Genomic DNA, 15,503 nt, shown 5'->3' on the forward strand with positions numbered 1-15,503 from the left:
GACCTAAGTAGACAGGAGAGGAAAAAAAATCGCTCTCACAGGACCAGAAAAGAAATTCTACCCTATGTAATGTGTAAAAGTCAAGGTCTGGGGGCCAGATGCGGAATGCCAGATCATTTAATATGGCCCGCGAAAGGAATTCAAACATGCCATCTTCCACAAAGCCGTTCTTCCGAACTACTTATGTATCTATTTGTTTTTCGAAAAGTCATATTGTTAGGCAAAATCCACAGTCATAACGGCCCTGCTAGGGAAACGGTAACTACAAAGTGGCCTACAACATCGCCGTAGTGCTGTCATGGGTACATGAGTCGTACCTTACAAGACAAGGTAGACATTAGGACCCAAACAATTTGTGTACATATTTGCACCCCTCTGGGTGTTAAATATTTGCCTGCATAAGGTACCTACTGCCTAGGTCATGTATGGGCAACGTGCTAAAAAGTTTTCCCCTACCTCAGGTTTACGTTGTAGTATCACTGTTCACCACTAGGGGGAAGAGAACTTTGGAGTACTTCCGCCTTTGTCAGAGAAGAAGATAGGGACACTGTACAGGTTGTTCCTATTGTGCAGGCAAGTCACAGTTACATTTTTGTGCTAACAGCGGTGATTAGTACCGAGGGGGTTTTCATTCTAAACCCTGTATGATTACTTGGAGAACAAAAATGGACCCCCATAGGATTTCCTTATTCTGATAGTCTAACACACAGGGCAGACCCAGGCTCATCGTTTCCAGGCCTTCGACAATCAGGCTTTTGTAGACTGAGTCCCAAGTCCTTTTGCCAGTACGTGTCTCCCTTTTTTAGTGGTCGACTAAAAGATTCATTAATCATCAGACTTGTCAGCCATCGCTGTTGGTGTTGATTAAATTTACCTACCCTACCTCCTCCTTGTGCTCCAGATCGGTATCGCTGACTCATCTGGACCTGCGGGGAAACCGTCTAAAGAGTCTGCCATATGCCGGAACCCTGGAATACGTGGGTCGCTCCCTCATGGAGATCCAGCTGGAGGAGAATCCCTGGAACTGTGGCTGCGAGGCGGTGCAGCTGCAGCAGTGGCTGGGTCAGATCCCCTACACGGCTGTGGTGGGGGATGTGACCTGCGAGTATCCCTTCCATCTTCACGGCAAGGACTTGAGGGAGATCCCTCGCAAGGAGCTTTGCACCGAGCTACCGGATAAAGACTTGCAAGGCGAAGGCGGTAGAGTCTCTGGGGGCACGCAGCCTCAACACCTACCCCCGAATTCTAAGACTAACACTCACCCAGGGCGGGTGAGACCGACAAAACCTTCCTCCATGGTGCACGGATCTCGTCAGAACACGCATACATCCTCAACGTCCTCGTCCTCTTCCGCCGAGGGAAGGGAAAAGCTCCCGCGGCCGACCAAGAGGCCTCGGCCCTCTAGGACGTCGCCCACGTCCCGCAGCCCCAATCAGAATCCCCCCGTGGCGGGCTACCAGACTCGGCCGCCCATTCCCATCATCTGCCCGGTAGGCTGCACGTGTAACCTGCACATCACCGACCTGGGCCTGACTGTCAACTGCAAGGAGAACGGTTTCCTCAACGTGTCACAGTTGACGCCGCGACCGCTCAACGGGCGCAAATTGTACTTGAGCGGGAATTTGATCCAGAGAATCTACAGCACTGACTTCTGGAACTTTTCCAGTCTGGACCTGCTGCACTTGGGGAGCAACCGTATCTCCTACCTCCAGGAGGGCGCCTTCTCCAGCCTGACCAACCTAAGGAGCCTGTACCTGAACGGGAACAACCTGGAGAGGCTCAGCCCCGATATGTTCCTGGGACTGCAGAATCTCAGGTAGGACGCCGTGACCGCATATCGGAAGGTTTGTTTACAAGTGCAGTGGAAATTAATTTCACTGTGCGAGAGGTTGTTCGGAGATTAGCATTTGACTGAAGTTTGATTGAAAGGGAAGGCGGATGTTCTCTCTCGCGGGGCGATCAATAGTCAGTCACGGTGGCCGGTGGCGGGTTTGGAGCTGAGTTGCGAAGCTGCTGTGAGTGACAACTCAGAAATGAACCAACGTTGGCTTTGTGTATGCATGCAAACGCCTTGATAAGGTGTCGAGATGTGTTCGTGAGGAAAACAGGATTTATTTATTTTTTTGGTGTAGTTCGGGATAAATCACACTTGCCCGATTGTCATTCAAATAGGCCCGAGTCTAGTAACACGCCTGCCTCACCGTTCTGGTTCTGCATCTCGGTACTGCATGTTCAATACGTGAAACGTCCGACGTTAAGCCTCAGGCACAGTACTGGCCCACATTAACGTGATATAGTGTGACAGGTTTCGGTTTCTGCTTCATATTTATTCATATTTCATCTTTATACTGTTTCATATAAGATGAAGATATTTCTATGCTGCCCCCCCTCCTATTTAAAAATGCAAGAATCTCATTAGCATATTGATGAAATCTCCACTGGTCTGGTCAAGCCAGCATCTGCGTTGTACATGGTGGGCCAACAAAGTAGCATTTAGGGCCACCGTTAATGTTCGACCCTTGATGCGAAAATATGGGAGCTAGTTGCGGTAGGCTCCACGTCGTCATCATCCACGATGACGGCGTATCAAAAATGGATTGATGGACATTTGGGTGACCCACGACGAACTGACGACCAGTTCAGGGCATGTAGACAGCCTTCGAAAGTCCGCTGGGGTAGACAACACAGCCGCGATTCGGCTCAGGATAAGCGCTGTCGAAAACGGGAATGGATTTATTGATGGACGTTCAAGTGACGCTTCTGGCAAACATCTACAGCCACTAATTAGTTTTAATCTGTTATCCATCTTTAATATTTAAAGAAGAGGAAAGAACGGACCTTGAAAAAAAAATAGTCGTCCTAGACTCTGGGGTGAGGAAGCGCTAATTAATTTTAAAGCAGACCACGGAATTCTATTAACTGGGCTGGCAAGCAAAGGAAAGGGATTTACGTGGGTTTACTTGTGTTAAGTTCACTCTTGGTACCGTTATCGACTCGAGAGGGTCTTGAAGATTGATCGCGCCTCGTGTGATCGTGTCATGTAACAGAAGGGTGGGCAAAATGTAGGCAGAGGGCCACATTGATCCACTTTAATCCGGCCCGCCAAACACTTGAATGAGGCCTCGTCTCTCTAAATATTCAAAATTCCATCTATCCATCACGCTAGTTAGCTCGCTCTCGATCCATCTCGCTAGTTAGCTCACTCTCCATCTCGCTAGTTAGCTCACTCTCCATCTCGCTAGTTAGCTCACTATCTCTCTAGGTAGTTCACTCTCACTCTATCTAGCAGGCACTATATCTACCTAGCAAGCTCTCTATGTATCTAGCTAGCGAGCTCTCTATCTATCTAGCTAGGCATATTTTTTCTTGCCTGATCTAGGCAGACGCATGCGCTCATCCCCAATCTAACATGACTACACAGCTAGCAGCACACACACACACACACACACACACACACACACACACAGTTTTGACAGTGATCATCACTGCAAACGGGCGAAAAGTGGCCAATAAAAAAATTCCCGTATGGTTAATTGACATAAATATTCATTTATATAATTATAATGCTGAGAGGCAAAGAGCAGCAATCTACCCACCGCTGTTCTTATTAAACAACATCACTTCCAAACTACATCTTTTTGCCCCCTTTTTTACATGCAAGACACAAAAACACACACACAGATACACAAAAACAAACTTACACACGGCTACGATATGACATACATACTGTATTCCGCAGGAAAGACAAACACACGTACACACACACACAAATTCCAGCGAATCCATTTTCCCCAGATGCTTCTTTCAAGCCTCCTCTCCAATTCTGCTCCAGGTACCTTTACTTTGAGTACAACGAGATCCGAGAGATGGATCGGGGCACCTTGGCCTCCATGCCTTCCCTCCAGCTCTTGTTTCTCAACGCCAACCTCCTAAGGAGTCTTCCTTTGGGCGTGTTTTCCGGAGTCAACCTGGCTCGCCTCAATCTGAGGAACAATCACTTGCTGCAACTCCCCGTGGAAGGTGTACTGGAGCATCTCACTGGCTTGGTGCAGGTTGGTTCAAACGTTTTTGTTTTGTTTTTCCTGGAATTTACGTTATGTCTAACATGGGCAATGTAGCACCTCACCCCTGACGCCTCTGACAATATGGTAACAAAACTGAATTGTCCCAAATATACATAAACTGAATTGTCAGGTTTGTTTACAAAGTCAGCAACTCATAAACGACCATGTATCAAGATCGGACATTGTCTAAACTCGTACGAAAATCTGGCAATAGGCTTACGGCAAAGCACTATCTTGAGTGACAGTGGGGTAGGGCGTCTGATTTGGCTCACCACGACTTACGTACTACAGACACAAATACACACAAAAGTATGTTTACTTTACACATAAGACGAACAGATTAAAATAAACTATCACGGTCGATGCCAAGACACGTCATATTTTCACAGCTCGACGATACCCCTGTGACTGTATCGTGTCCTTGAGAGTTTTGAAAGGCGCTTATAAATGAAATGTATGTATATACAGTAAAGTCTCGTTATATCGATATCGGTTATATCGATAGTACTGCTTATTACGATACTATTTCTATGAACGCAAGGAGAAAATTTACATGCCGCAGGATCGGATATATCGATCGTACGGTTATATCGATATTTTTTCCGACTCCCGAGAATATCGATATAACGAGACTTTACTGTATTATAAAAAGAAACAAAACACAACAAATAAAGAAGCTAGACTCTTGGACCGAGCTACTGTATTACCGCCCTTTCAAGACTCTGACATCCTGGCACTGGTTACGTTGATGACAACTTGAGAACAAACGAGGAATAACAAGATTTGAGGAATCATATTTCGGAAGCAAAACCAACTGGAAAACGTGACTGATCATGATTCCCTTGTTGTTTTTTTTGGGTTCTGTGTTCTGATGGCACCCTGACCAACTAACGATATATAAATAAAAAGTACAGATATCGGACTAAAAGCCCATGACGTTCGTAGTGTGACGTTCGACATACAAACTCCTTTCCCCGCCGTCGTCTTTTGCATTTTAGCACGTGAAGGTCACCGTTCGCCACGCCGACTACGGCGCTGCCCACTACTCCCGACAGTTACACACCCGATTCATGAACGTCTGTTAGTGGTGTCGCACTACTGCCGATTGTCTGTGCATGTTACGGATGTTACGCACTGTTGAAAAGTTGCTCATAATCAGTTTTTATCATCACTAAAAATGAGTCAGAGGATGATCCAGAATGATTATCCAGATGGTGCGACATGGATTCAGTCCTCCACTATTTTGACGATGGTCAAAACCAGGAACATGCAGACCGATGACCTGGACCAATTTGATTATTTTTGCTATCCCCTTTCAATTTACGGCCTGGTGATCAGATTACATATTTTGTGACTCTTCAAATCCAAATTTTGATAAAGGGATAAGTAAGCGGTGCAAATATTTTTTTTTCCAGATCTAAAAGTAGAAGTCAACAGAAAATGGATACGCAGATACCAGCCGCAAGTATTTAACTCTCAGTTACTTCTCACCACTTAGTGGTGTGCTATGTTTTCCATCCAGAGTACACCAAACACGAGAAAATGCGTTAGGGTCACTTGGAAAAATCACTTCGGACATTAAAAATTGATGCGTGTGTACAAACACGGCGCTAAAGGCCAAAGCGTGAGCATCGCAATGGCCGTACCGTAGAACTTAAGGCACTGATGCGGAAGGCGTCAGGACTGCAGGGTATCGGGCGTTTGGCAAGGCTCCATTTCGACACGATTCCGCTGCAGGTTGTGTTCGAATCGCCCAGAGAGATGAGCTTCGCGATGTGTCGAGGGGGAAGGGAAGAAACTGAGGGGATGCGCCAGTGGAGCGCGGGACGCCGGGGAGACTTGGACGCACAAGTAGCCAAAGGACCCAGGAGACCAGGATTAAGGCTCCGGAGGACTGGGAACGCTCAGTAGAACACTAGCAGGGTGGCTTTGTTGTGGTCTCCAGGGGATTGAAGCACAAGAGAGGGTGGCGGATGCTACAAGGCTTCCATCTTGGGATTTTTGTCTTGGAAGTGAAAGCAAGCCAGTAATGAGGAAAAGTATGACGGGAGTGGAACTGAAACAAGATTGGGAAGGCTTTGCGCTCGGTTCAGTATCGTCACATCGATCACAGTCAAAAAGAAGACAGCCAGTTGACTCGTTTGGGATCAGGTTTCCCAGACTTTTTTTTCACACGGGAATATACGAAAATAGACGTGAAACATGGCAAAGTTTTAACAAAAGACAAAATATGAAATACAAAACATTGAACATTTGTGTCGGCTAAAACATGACACTCACGACCGGCATAACAATCACATTTTTTAACTCCCTTTTTGTTCAAGGCTACATAGCTCGCTAGCTGCATGGCGAGTTAAATAGCTAGATACATAGATAGATCGTTAGCTCACTAGATGTACAGACGGATAAGCTTGCTCACCAGCTAGGTAGAGATAGCTAAGCTAGCAGAGATAGCTAGATATATAAGGTAGCTAAATAGTTAACTAGATAGGTAGAGATAGCTAAGGTAGCTAGGCTATCTATCTAGTTAGCCTGGTAGCTAGATAGCTACATAGATAGCTAATCTAGCTCACCAGATACATAGATAGCTACATAGAGATAGAACATAATAATAATAATAATAATAATAGTAATAATAATAATAATAATAATAAGAAGAAGAAGAAGAAGAAGAAGAAGAAGAAGAAGAAGAAGAAGAAGAAATAATAATAATAATAATAATAATAATAATAATATTTCATTTCTAAGCGCCTTTCAAAACTCTCAAGGTCACTTTAAAGTCACAGGATTGTTTTTTCTGCGGGTGAGAAGCGGCAGCCACATGCGCCAGCGTTTACTCAACCCGGAAGTAACTCAAATAGATAGAAAGCTTACCAGCTAGCTAACAGATAGCCAGCGAGACAGTTAGCTAAGTAGCTAAATAGCTAATAAATACCGCTTAGATAGATGTCTTAGAGTGATAGCTACATGGCGAGATAGATAACTAAATTAACTCTCTAGCTCACGAGATAGGCTAGCTAGATAGCTAAGCTTTCTCACTAGCTCGCTAGATAGGTAGAGATAGCTAAGGCAGCTAAATAGCTAAATAGATAGATTTATGTCATCTGTGCTGTGCCTTGTTTCGTTGGGCATGCGACCCCACGGCGGCGCCTCGGAAAGATTGCGAGTGAGTGGATTTAGCATAAGTGCTCTTAATAAATCAGGAGAAAGACAAACCCCCTCGTCAGACTGCGGCGCTTTTGCACGTCTGACCTTGCGATCACGTGACTAAACACAATGAAGCGATAAAGGACGGAGGCTGAAGTGCGAAGATATTTTTTCTTGGAGGTGCGGTGGGCGTGGATTAGCCTTGATGGCGGCTCGAGCCTTTTTTTTTCAAGGCAGGCAAGTCGTGGGAGGGGCTCTGTAAGCTGTTTCCTTCAAGTTGGCTCAAGGCAAGGACGACAAAAGTCATCCTGTGTTCTTGATGATGTCCACGAATGTTAATCATTCACTCCATCACCGAACCGCTGTCAGTGCTGATGAAGTCCCCCGAGGGGTCCCGCGAACTTTGTAATTCAGCCGTCGAACAAAATGCCCCTCCTGTGTTTTAATATATTAGCCGGCGTGTTAAAAAAAACAACAACAACAAATCAATAGGCCCTCCCTTGAACAATGCTTCGCTGTTAGCTAAATCAGCTATCGAACAAAATGCTCCTGTGTTGTAATATATTAGCCTGCAAACAACTAAATAAACAGACGAATAATTCAATAATAAAATAAAAACAAATATTTGTTAGCCAAAATATAAATATAAATAATAATAATAATAATAATAATCAAATAAATAAACACATGTTTTTTACAAATCTGCCCTCCTTCGAACACTTTTGCACTGTTAGCTAATTCAGCTAATTCAACCGTCAAACAAAACACACCTTTCTATTTTGTAATATATGAACATGCATGTACAAACATAAGTAAATAAATACATAAATAAATACAGTAAAGTCTCGTTATATCGATATCGGATATATCGATAGTCCCGGTTAAGTCGATATTTTTTCGGACTCCTTGAATATCGATATAACGAGACTTTACTGTATGTAGTTTTTAAAAATCGGCCCTTGCTCCAACAATGCTGCACTGTTAGCTAATTCAGCTAATTTAGCCGCCGAACAACATGCACCTCCTATGCTGTGATATATTAGTCTGTCAAATAAACAAACAAACAAACAAATAAATAAATAAATAAATAAATCTGCCCTCCCTCGAACAATATTGCACTGTTAGCTAATTCAGCTAATTTAGCTAATTCAGCCGTCAAACAAAACACCCCTTTCTATGTGGTAATATATGAACCTGCATGTAAAAAAAAATAAGTAAATAAATACATAACTAAATATAGACATTTTTTTTTTAAATCAGCCCTTGCTCGAACAATGCTGCACTGTTAGCTAATTCTATTAATTTTGCCAGCGAGCGCAATGCACCTCCAATGCTGTAATATATTTGGCTGCCAGCAAATAAATAAATAAATAAATAAATAAATAAATGTTTTTAACAAATCTGCCCTCCCTCGAACAATATTGCACCGTTAGCTAATTCAGCTAATTTAGCTAATTCAGCCGTCCAACAAAACGTCCTTGCTATATTGCAATATATGAACTTGCATGTCAAAAAATACGTCAATAAATACATACGTTTTAAAAATCGGCCCTCGCTCGAACAATGTTTCACTGTTAGCTAATTCAGCTAATTTTGCCAGCGAACAAAATGCACCTCCTATGCTGTAATATATTAGCATGCCAGGAAATACAGTAAAGTCTCGTTATATCGATATTCAAGGGAGTCAGAAAAAATATCGATATAACCAGGACTATCGATATATCCGATATCGATATAACGAGACTTTACTGTATATAAATAAAAAACAAGCAAATAAATAAATATCTGCCCTCGAATAATATTGCACTGTTAGCTAATTTAGACATTGAACACAACGCCCCTCCTATGTTGCAATATATTAGTTTGCATGTACAACAATGCTGCGCTGTTAGCGTACAAAACCGTACGTCCGTCGCGCTCCGTCTTTGTCGGTGGTTGGTTTTGTTTTTTTTTCCCCGCGTTGGGTGCTCCACACACATTCAAAATCAGCCCATTGTCACAATCATAAGCGTGGCGAGCTTAAGAGTCTTTGTGAGCGTCAAGAACAGGATTAAACCTTAACACCCACTCAGAGACGCCATGCGAAAACACCTCCCTGCAAGCGCTCTTGAAAAGACATTAAAAAAAAATACTTCAAGGACAACCGACGTCACTTTTTTGTTTCTTAACTGACATCAGAAAAACGTTTTATAGCATCTAAAATACTAAAAACACGCAGTATGATATTTTTAGACAAATGCAAAACACCAATAAAAATGAGTTAAAGTGTCCAAAATCTGCAAAAAAATTGAGCTGCGACTTGGGCATTTTCAGAAAGTCCCGCCCCCAGTTCGTGACGTCACACCAAGATGCCTTGCTCGAGAATCAAAACAATGGCTTCAGATTGGGATAATATGCTTTCTTGTTCCACATCCAGTTATGAAAATGATTCAAATAGTTCTGAAGATGAAAGCATACCTGTTTGCAATCAATTAAAAGAATTTATTCCGTGCCATTTTGAGGCAACATTGGGGGGAAATCTCTCACACAAAAAGAGGCAGAAAATGGCGTCCAAGCTCCTGGGACGACTTAGTCAGCCACAGGCTGATAAATTCCTTCCATGGAGCTTGGTCGCCCTCTACTGGCGGCTTTTTGGAGCAACACGAGGTTTTCAAACCAAACAAGTACAGCAAAATACATTGATGTGATGGAAGGACTGCTACAATGTGTCTTTTATTTTCGGTCAGGGGCGTTCCTTTAGTGACATCACGTAAGGACTCGTCACCAACTCTAAAAAAAAGACTTCTGGAATATTCAGCGCGAGTCTTAAAAGGTAAAATATAGCTATATGCGGTGGAATCTTATTAAAATACGCTCAGTAGAAGTCATTTGAAGCCATTTTACAAATTATGGACGCAACTTGTCCGGAGACGTCGGTTGTCCTTGAAGTCACTATGGCAAGTTTTCTTTCAAAAGAAGATTCGAGTGATTCAGCGTTTGATTCAAGGCCCCAAAAAAAAAAATGATTACGAGGAACGCTCTCGCCGGTAATGACCAAGTTGAAAATGAACGTGCTCTGCTGGAGTAACGATTCCGCACAACAAGCCTCTCCAACGTGAAGTCGACCGGATTTAACGTACGTACGCTGTATAATGGCTTCATGAATATTCACAGAGAAGCAGAGGCGGTAACGCGTGTCATTTTCTCACGCTGGTATGTGGGTCACAACCCACCAGAGACTTTAGCGGGGATGCAAACAAACAGGGAAAAGAAAATGCTTGAAAACAAAAAAACAACAAACCAGAGCAGAACCGTCTGTCACCTATGCAACCCGCATTTCCTTTGTACCATTTCAGACAGATTGCAGTTGTTTTAAAAACACAAATACAGTGATACCTTGGCTTACGAACTTAATTCATTCCCAGAGAGAGTGTGTAAGGCGAAAAGTGTGTATTCCAAAAATTAATTTCCAATAGGAAACCATTAAAATGAGAATAATCCGTTCCCAGGTCCCCATAAAACATAATTTTCTACTTTCTAAGTTTCTTAAAGCGACACAAAATATACCTTATTTTATGTATAATAAATGTGCTATGGTATTATAATTAAAGAAATTAACTATACTATATAATAAAGTGCTTTTATTGACCTTTGTGATGGTGGTTGATGGAATGATGTGGCCGGTTTCATCAGCATTAAACACTTGATGAGGAACGTAGCCTTCTTCTTTCACCATCTTGAGGAATGATCCGTTGTAGGTGCTTTCTCTGCTATCATTTTATCTAGTTCCTCATCGATTGTGTTCTGTTTAGCTGGGTTGATAGCTTTTTGCATCAAGTGTACAGATGGCTTGTGCGGGTTATTTGTGGAGCCTGATTGATAGGATATTTTAACCTTGCAGTCTACACTCTGCCTTTAAACTATCAAAGTTGAAACGAGTCCAAATGTATTAGTATGATGATGATGATGATGATTATTATTATTATTATTATTATTGTTATTATTATGACAGTCACGAACCAGGACGTGCCCGCTGTGTTTCATCACTGCCTCCTAAAAAGTGGAAATAATATTTAAAAAAAAAAACGCTTTGATATGCAACCAAAGCGACAATTAATTCATTCTAAATATATTCCAAAGTATTATTCATAATTTCCGTTTAGCTATGATCACGAGCCGCATTCAAAAAAAAAAAAAAAAAAGACCAGGTTTTGTTTTCCGCAGGACGCTTTTAATTTTCTAAAAAGCTTGCCGTTAATTACACGCCGGATTCCCCGCTGGCTCATAAATCGCGTGCGACCAGCGCCTGTCAACGTTCTAACTGACGCCGTGTAATTTACACTCTGCGCCTTGTCAAATCTACCGTTTGATTGAAAGCTCACCAGTAAACAGTCAAAACAGTGACCGAGTAAGCAGTCGAAACACAGATGTTCGTAAAACCACACGGTGGCGAACCGCCCCAGGAGAAAAAAAAGTACACAAAAAAACACGGAAGACAAAAATTGACTGACATTTTGCGAAATGTTTTGAAACAATTTGTCATAATGCCTAGCACCTTACAAAAAAAGGTATCAAGCCAAGCTGAACAATTAACCCAATCCAGAGCGATAAAACAAGGATAATAACAGTGACAGAAGCACTAATAATAATAATAATAATAATAATAATAATAATAATACATTTTATTTCAAGCGCCTTTAAAAGCTCTCAAGGACGCAGTGATACCTCATTTTACGAACTGAATTGGTTCCCAGAAAGTGTGTGTAAGGCGAAAAGTTCATCTCCCAAACATTTATTTCCCATAGGAAACCATTAAAAATGAGAATAATCCGTTCCCAGGTCCTTATAAAAATAATTTTCTTTTAAATTAGCCTGAAAAGTACTACTACTACCGAATAAGCCTTAAATATCAAGCTAGCTACCTAGCTGGCTATCTATTTGCTATCGATCAGCTATCTGGCTGGCTCGCTAACTATCTAACTGGCTAACTATTAGTTATATGGTTACCTAGCTAGGTGCTTATCTATTAGCTATCTATTGGCTATATATTAGATAGCTAGCGTTCTATCTATTTGAGTTACTTGCGGGTTGAGTGAACGCTGGCGCATGTGGCTGCCGCTGCTCACCCGCAGAAAAACGGTCTATTTTCATAATACACACCCACCACGGCTGGCAGAGTGATCTTCGGCGGAAGCACACGACCGAACAGCACCAGAGGTTAAGTTACCAACAGTCCTTATGGAAGGTGACTCTCTTTTCATAAGCCATAAACGACCATCAAAAAGGTAAATAAAACTTTATTTTACAGCACAGTTTATTTCTTTAATTACATTCGTCATGTAATGCGCCTCTCTTTCCAAACAGCAATTCCCTTTGACCTTCGACCTCCAACGCCATTCCATCAAACCAGAAATGACCATCACAAATGTAAATAAAGTGACTTTATGATACAATGCGGTGTATCTCTTTTATTACAATACAATAGCACATTTATTATACATAGAATAATGTATGTTGTGTGTAGTTTTAAGGCTTATTTAGTTGAAAAGTATATTTTATGGAAACCCGGGAACGGATTATTCCCATTTTAATGGTTTCCTATGGGAAATTTCTTTTTGAGATACACACTTTTCACCTTACACACTCTGTCTGGGAACCAATTAAGTTCATAAGTTGAGGTCTCACTGTAATTAAAACTTCTGCTATTATTTCACAAAATTGAATGTAAAAAAAAGTTGAACTGACTCCATGTAAGGAATAGTTTGACGAAATTACACCAAAAAAAGAAAAAGTAGGAATTGACATTTTCCTGAATGTCAAAAATCTCCAGTCTTAAGTGGCCTTAATTAAGACGGAAGCCAAAGTGCCAGTTCCTGCCCTCCAGTTAGCCGTGACATCGCACAAATGACTACGTGACGCTCTACTTCAGAAATGGCACCGCGGGGAAATAGGAAAGAAATAAAACAATCACAGAAAGAAGACATTTTGTGTTGACAATGCAAAGACACGCAAGCGGACGTCACTTCAACCTTGGCTAATTAATAGCTGCCCTTTTAAATGATTACTATTACCGTATAAAAGTTGTAGTACGACGTACATTATTTTAAAATGGTAAAAAAATGCGGAAATGCTGACAGATTACCGCGCATGCGCACGTTATATCAAAAATTAAATACAGTGACACCTCTGTTTACGAATATCTTGGCTTACGAACTTTTCGGTTTACGAACGTTTAATTTATGAAAATTTTACCTTGGCATACGTACTATTTTTCTGGATACACACGGAACTGTCACAATGAGTGATGTGTTGTTCGCGAACGAGCCCGTTCTCCTAAAAGAAAACGGCAGCTGGCTTGTTTTGGTCCTCTATTCCCCGCCCCCCAGTCGTCGGTTAAAGCCACATGATTGGTCAAGAACGCAGCAGTGAGGGGAGGTGCTTTAAACATTGAAGACACAGGCAGACGACAGAGAGTGACAAAATGGAGAGAAAACTGTGAAATTTGGACTCGTTTCAACTTTGATAGTTCAAAAGCAGAGTATAGACTGCAAGGTTAAAATGTCCCATCAATCAGGCTCCACAAATAACCTGCACATAACCCCATGTGTACACTTGCTGCAAAAAGCTATCAACCTAGCTAAACAGAACACAATTGATGAGGAACTAGGTAAAATTATCGCAGAGAAAGCACCTACACAGGATCATTGCTCAAGATGGTGAACGAAGAAGGCTACGTTCTTCATCAAGTGTTTAATGCTGATGAAAGCGGCCACTCCATTCCATCAAGCCATCAACGACCATCGTAAAGCTAAATAAAACAACTTTATTATACAGTAGAGTTTATTTCTTTAATTATAATACCATAGCACGTTAATTATACAGAAAATAAGGTATATTTTGTGTCGTTTTAAGAAACTTAGAACGTAGAAAATTATGTTTTATGGGGACCTGGGAACGGATTATTCTCATTTTAATGGTTTCCTACGGGAAATATTTTTTTGGGATACACACTTTTCGCCTTACATACTGTACAGTATACGATTGGGGATTATTTTTGCTGGTTTGCCATGACAATAGTAGGGATCAGCGGAAGCAACGTTGTTGGCTACCAGCATTTAAGAAGAACTGCATTTGAGCCAAAATGGCCTTTATAAGATCGTTTCACAATCAAAACAATTTTTTACCGCATAAAAGTTGTAGTACGCCGTACATTATTTGAAATGATAAAAAAACTTACAAAATACAGAGAACATGTACAAATTGATGTTACAACGCGGCACATTTCATGATTCACATTATAAAGTATGTATTTAAGTTTCATGTGATTCAATTTCACGTAAAAAAAAACTCCAGTTTTACATTTTACAACGCTCACGTCCCATTTTAACCTGAAGGGTTTCACATAAAACGATGGGCAAAAGTGTGCTAAATGTTTTCACGTGAAAAAATGTTAATTTGAACTTGATCGCTGACACATTACGACATGATAATTTAAAAAAAAATCAACATGATCAATTTGACGGTACACGTTTCACGTGAGAAATATCGCATTTAGTGTACTTTTTAGAGTATTTTCTTCCCACCCAATGTTGCTTCTTTAGGTTGCAAACCTCGCCACGGCGAAACTACTCAAGGAGTTCTTACCTTCTATTTTACTGGCCTGAGTTTGACTTGGGAGCGATGCTGGGGGTCAGACGTCGCAACTCCCTTACTTGTACACCGGGTCTCCATTTGGAAGCGTTCCACCAGGTTTTAGTCGATTTTCTTGTAGAAATTGCGTCAAGTCGACCAGTCAATATTGAAACGAAATAACGCGGTCGTCTAACAGTGGAGGTATACCACGCCCACTTCACCTTCGAGAGTTTTGCGACTTCTTCTTTGTTGGTATAACTTGATTGAGACGCTCCTTCTTCGTTGGTAAAAAAAGACTTCTTCTTCCTGTTTGGAAATACGTCACCAAAAAAAAAAAAACGCAATGCCGCTGTCAGGCTTTGCTTTCAAGTTTTTTTTTAATCGAACATTTTATGAAATATTTTGAGATTGGTCACGTGCATATCACGACAGATATTAACGTCCAATTATATTACAGTGCCATTATAAAGTGATACATTTTAGTAAAAGTTGCACGTTGTAATGCCAAAGTGAGTGAATTATTGTTATTAATATACATGTTGGGGGTCACAGCCATTTTGTTTTCACAAATACACTTATTGGAGGCTTATCACTTTATTCATTTATTTACTTTTTTGTTCATGTATTTATTTATTCGTGATTGTATTTTATTTATGATAGTACCTATGCTTGTCTGTGATT

The 15,503-nt window shown here is 41.4% G+C and overlaps 2 protein-coding genes across 3 annotated transcripts in view; one reads left to right on the plus strand and one right to left on the minus strand.

Annotated features, from left to right (window-relative positions):
- The window catches only part of LOC148893256 (nardilysin-like), a 108,222-nt gene that overhangs the window by 56,579 nt on the left and 36,140 nt on the right, over positions 1-15,503 (minus strand). The window contains exons 3-4 of the mRNA XM_089003710.1: positions 15,044-15,128; positions 14,835-14,954 (exon numbers count right to left, since the gene is read on the minus strand). The gene's annotated coding sequence lies outside the window, so the exon portion shown is untranslated. The remainder of the gene's footprint in view (positions 1-14,834; positions 14,955-15,043; positions 15,129-15,503) is intronic.
- LOC148893257 (SLIT and NTRK-like protein 3) overlaps positions 1-15,503 on the plus strand; it is a 32,033-nt gene that overhangs the window by 11,764 nt on the left and 4,766 nt on the right. For both annotated transcript variants that reach the window (XM_089003713.1, XM_089003711.1), the window contains 2 exons: positions 902-1,816; positions 3,833-4,052. In XM_089003713.1, coding sequence (XP_088859839.1) covers positions 902-1,816; positions 3,833-4,052 — 1,135 coding nt within the window. The remainder of the gene's footprint in view (positions 1-901; positions 1,817-3,832; positions 4,053-15,503) is intronic.

Source organism: Hippocampus bargibanti, linkage group LG09 (assembly GCF_051943395.1).
Source record: "Hippocampus bargibanti isolate YZ-2025 linkage group LG09, ASM5194339v1, whole genome shotgun sequence".
Classification (NCBI taxonomy): Eukaryota; Metazoa; Chordata; class Actinopteri; order Syngnathiformes; family Syngnathidae; genus Hippocampus; species Hippocampus bargibanti.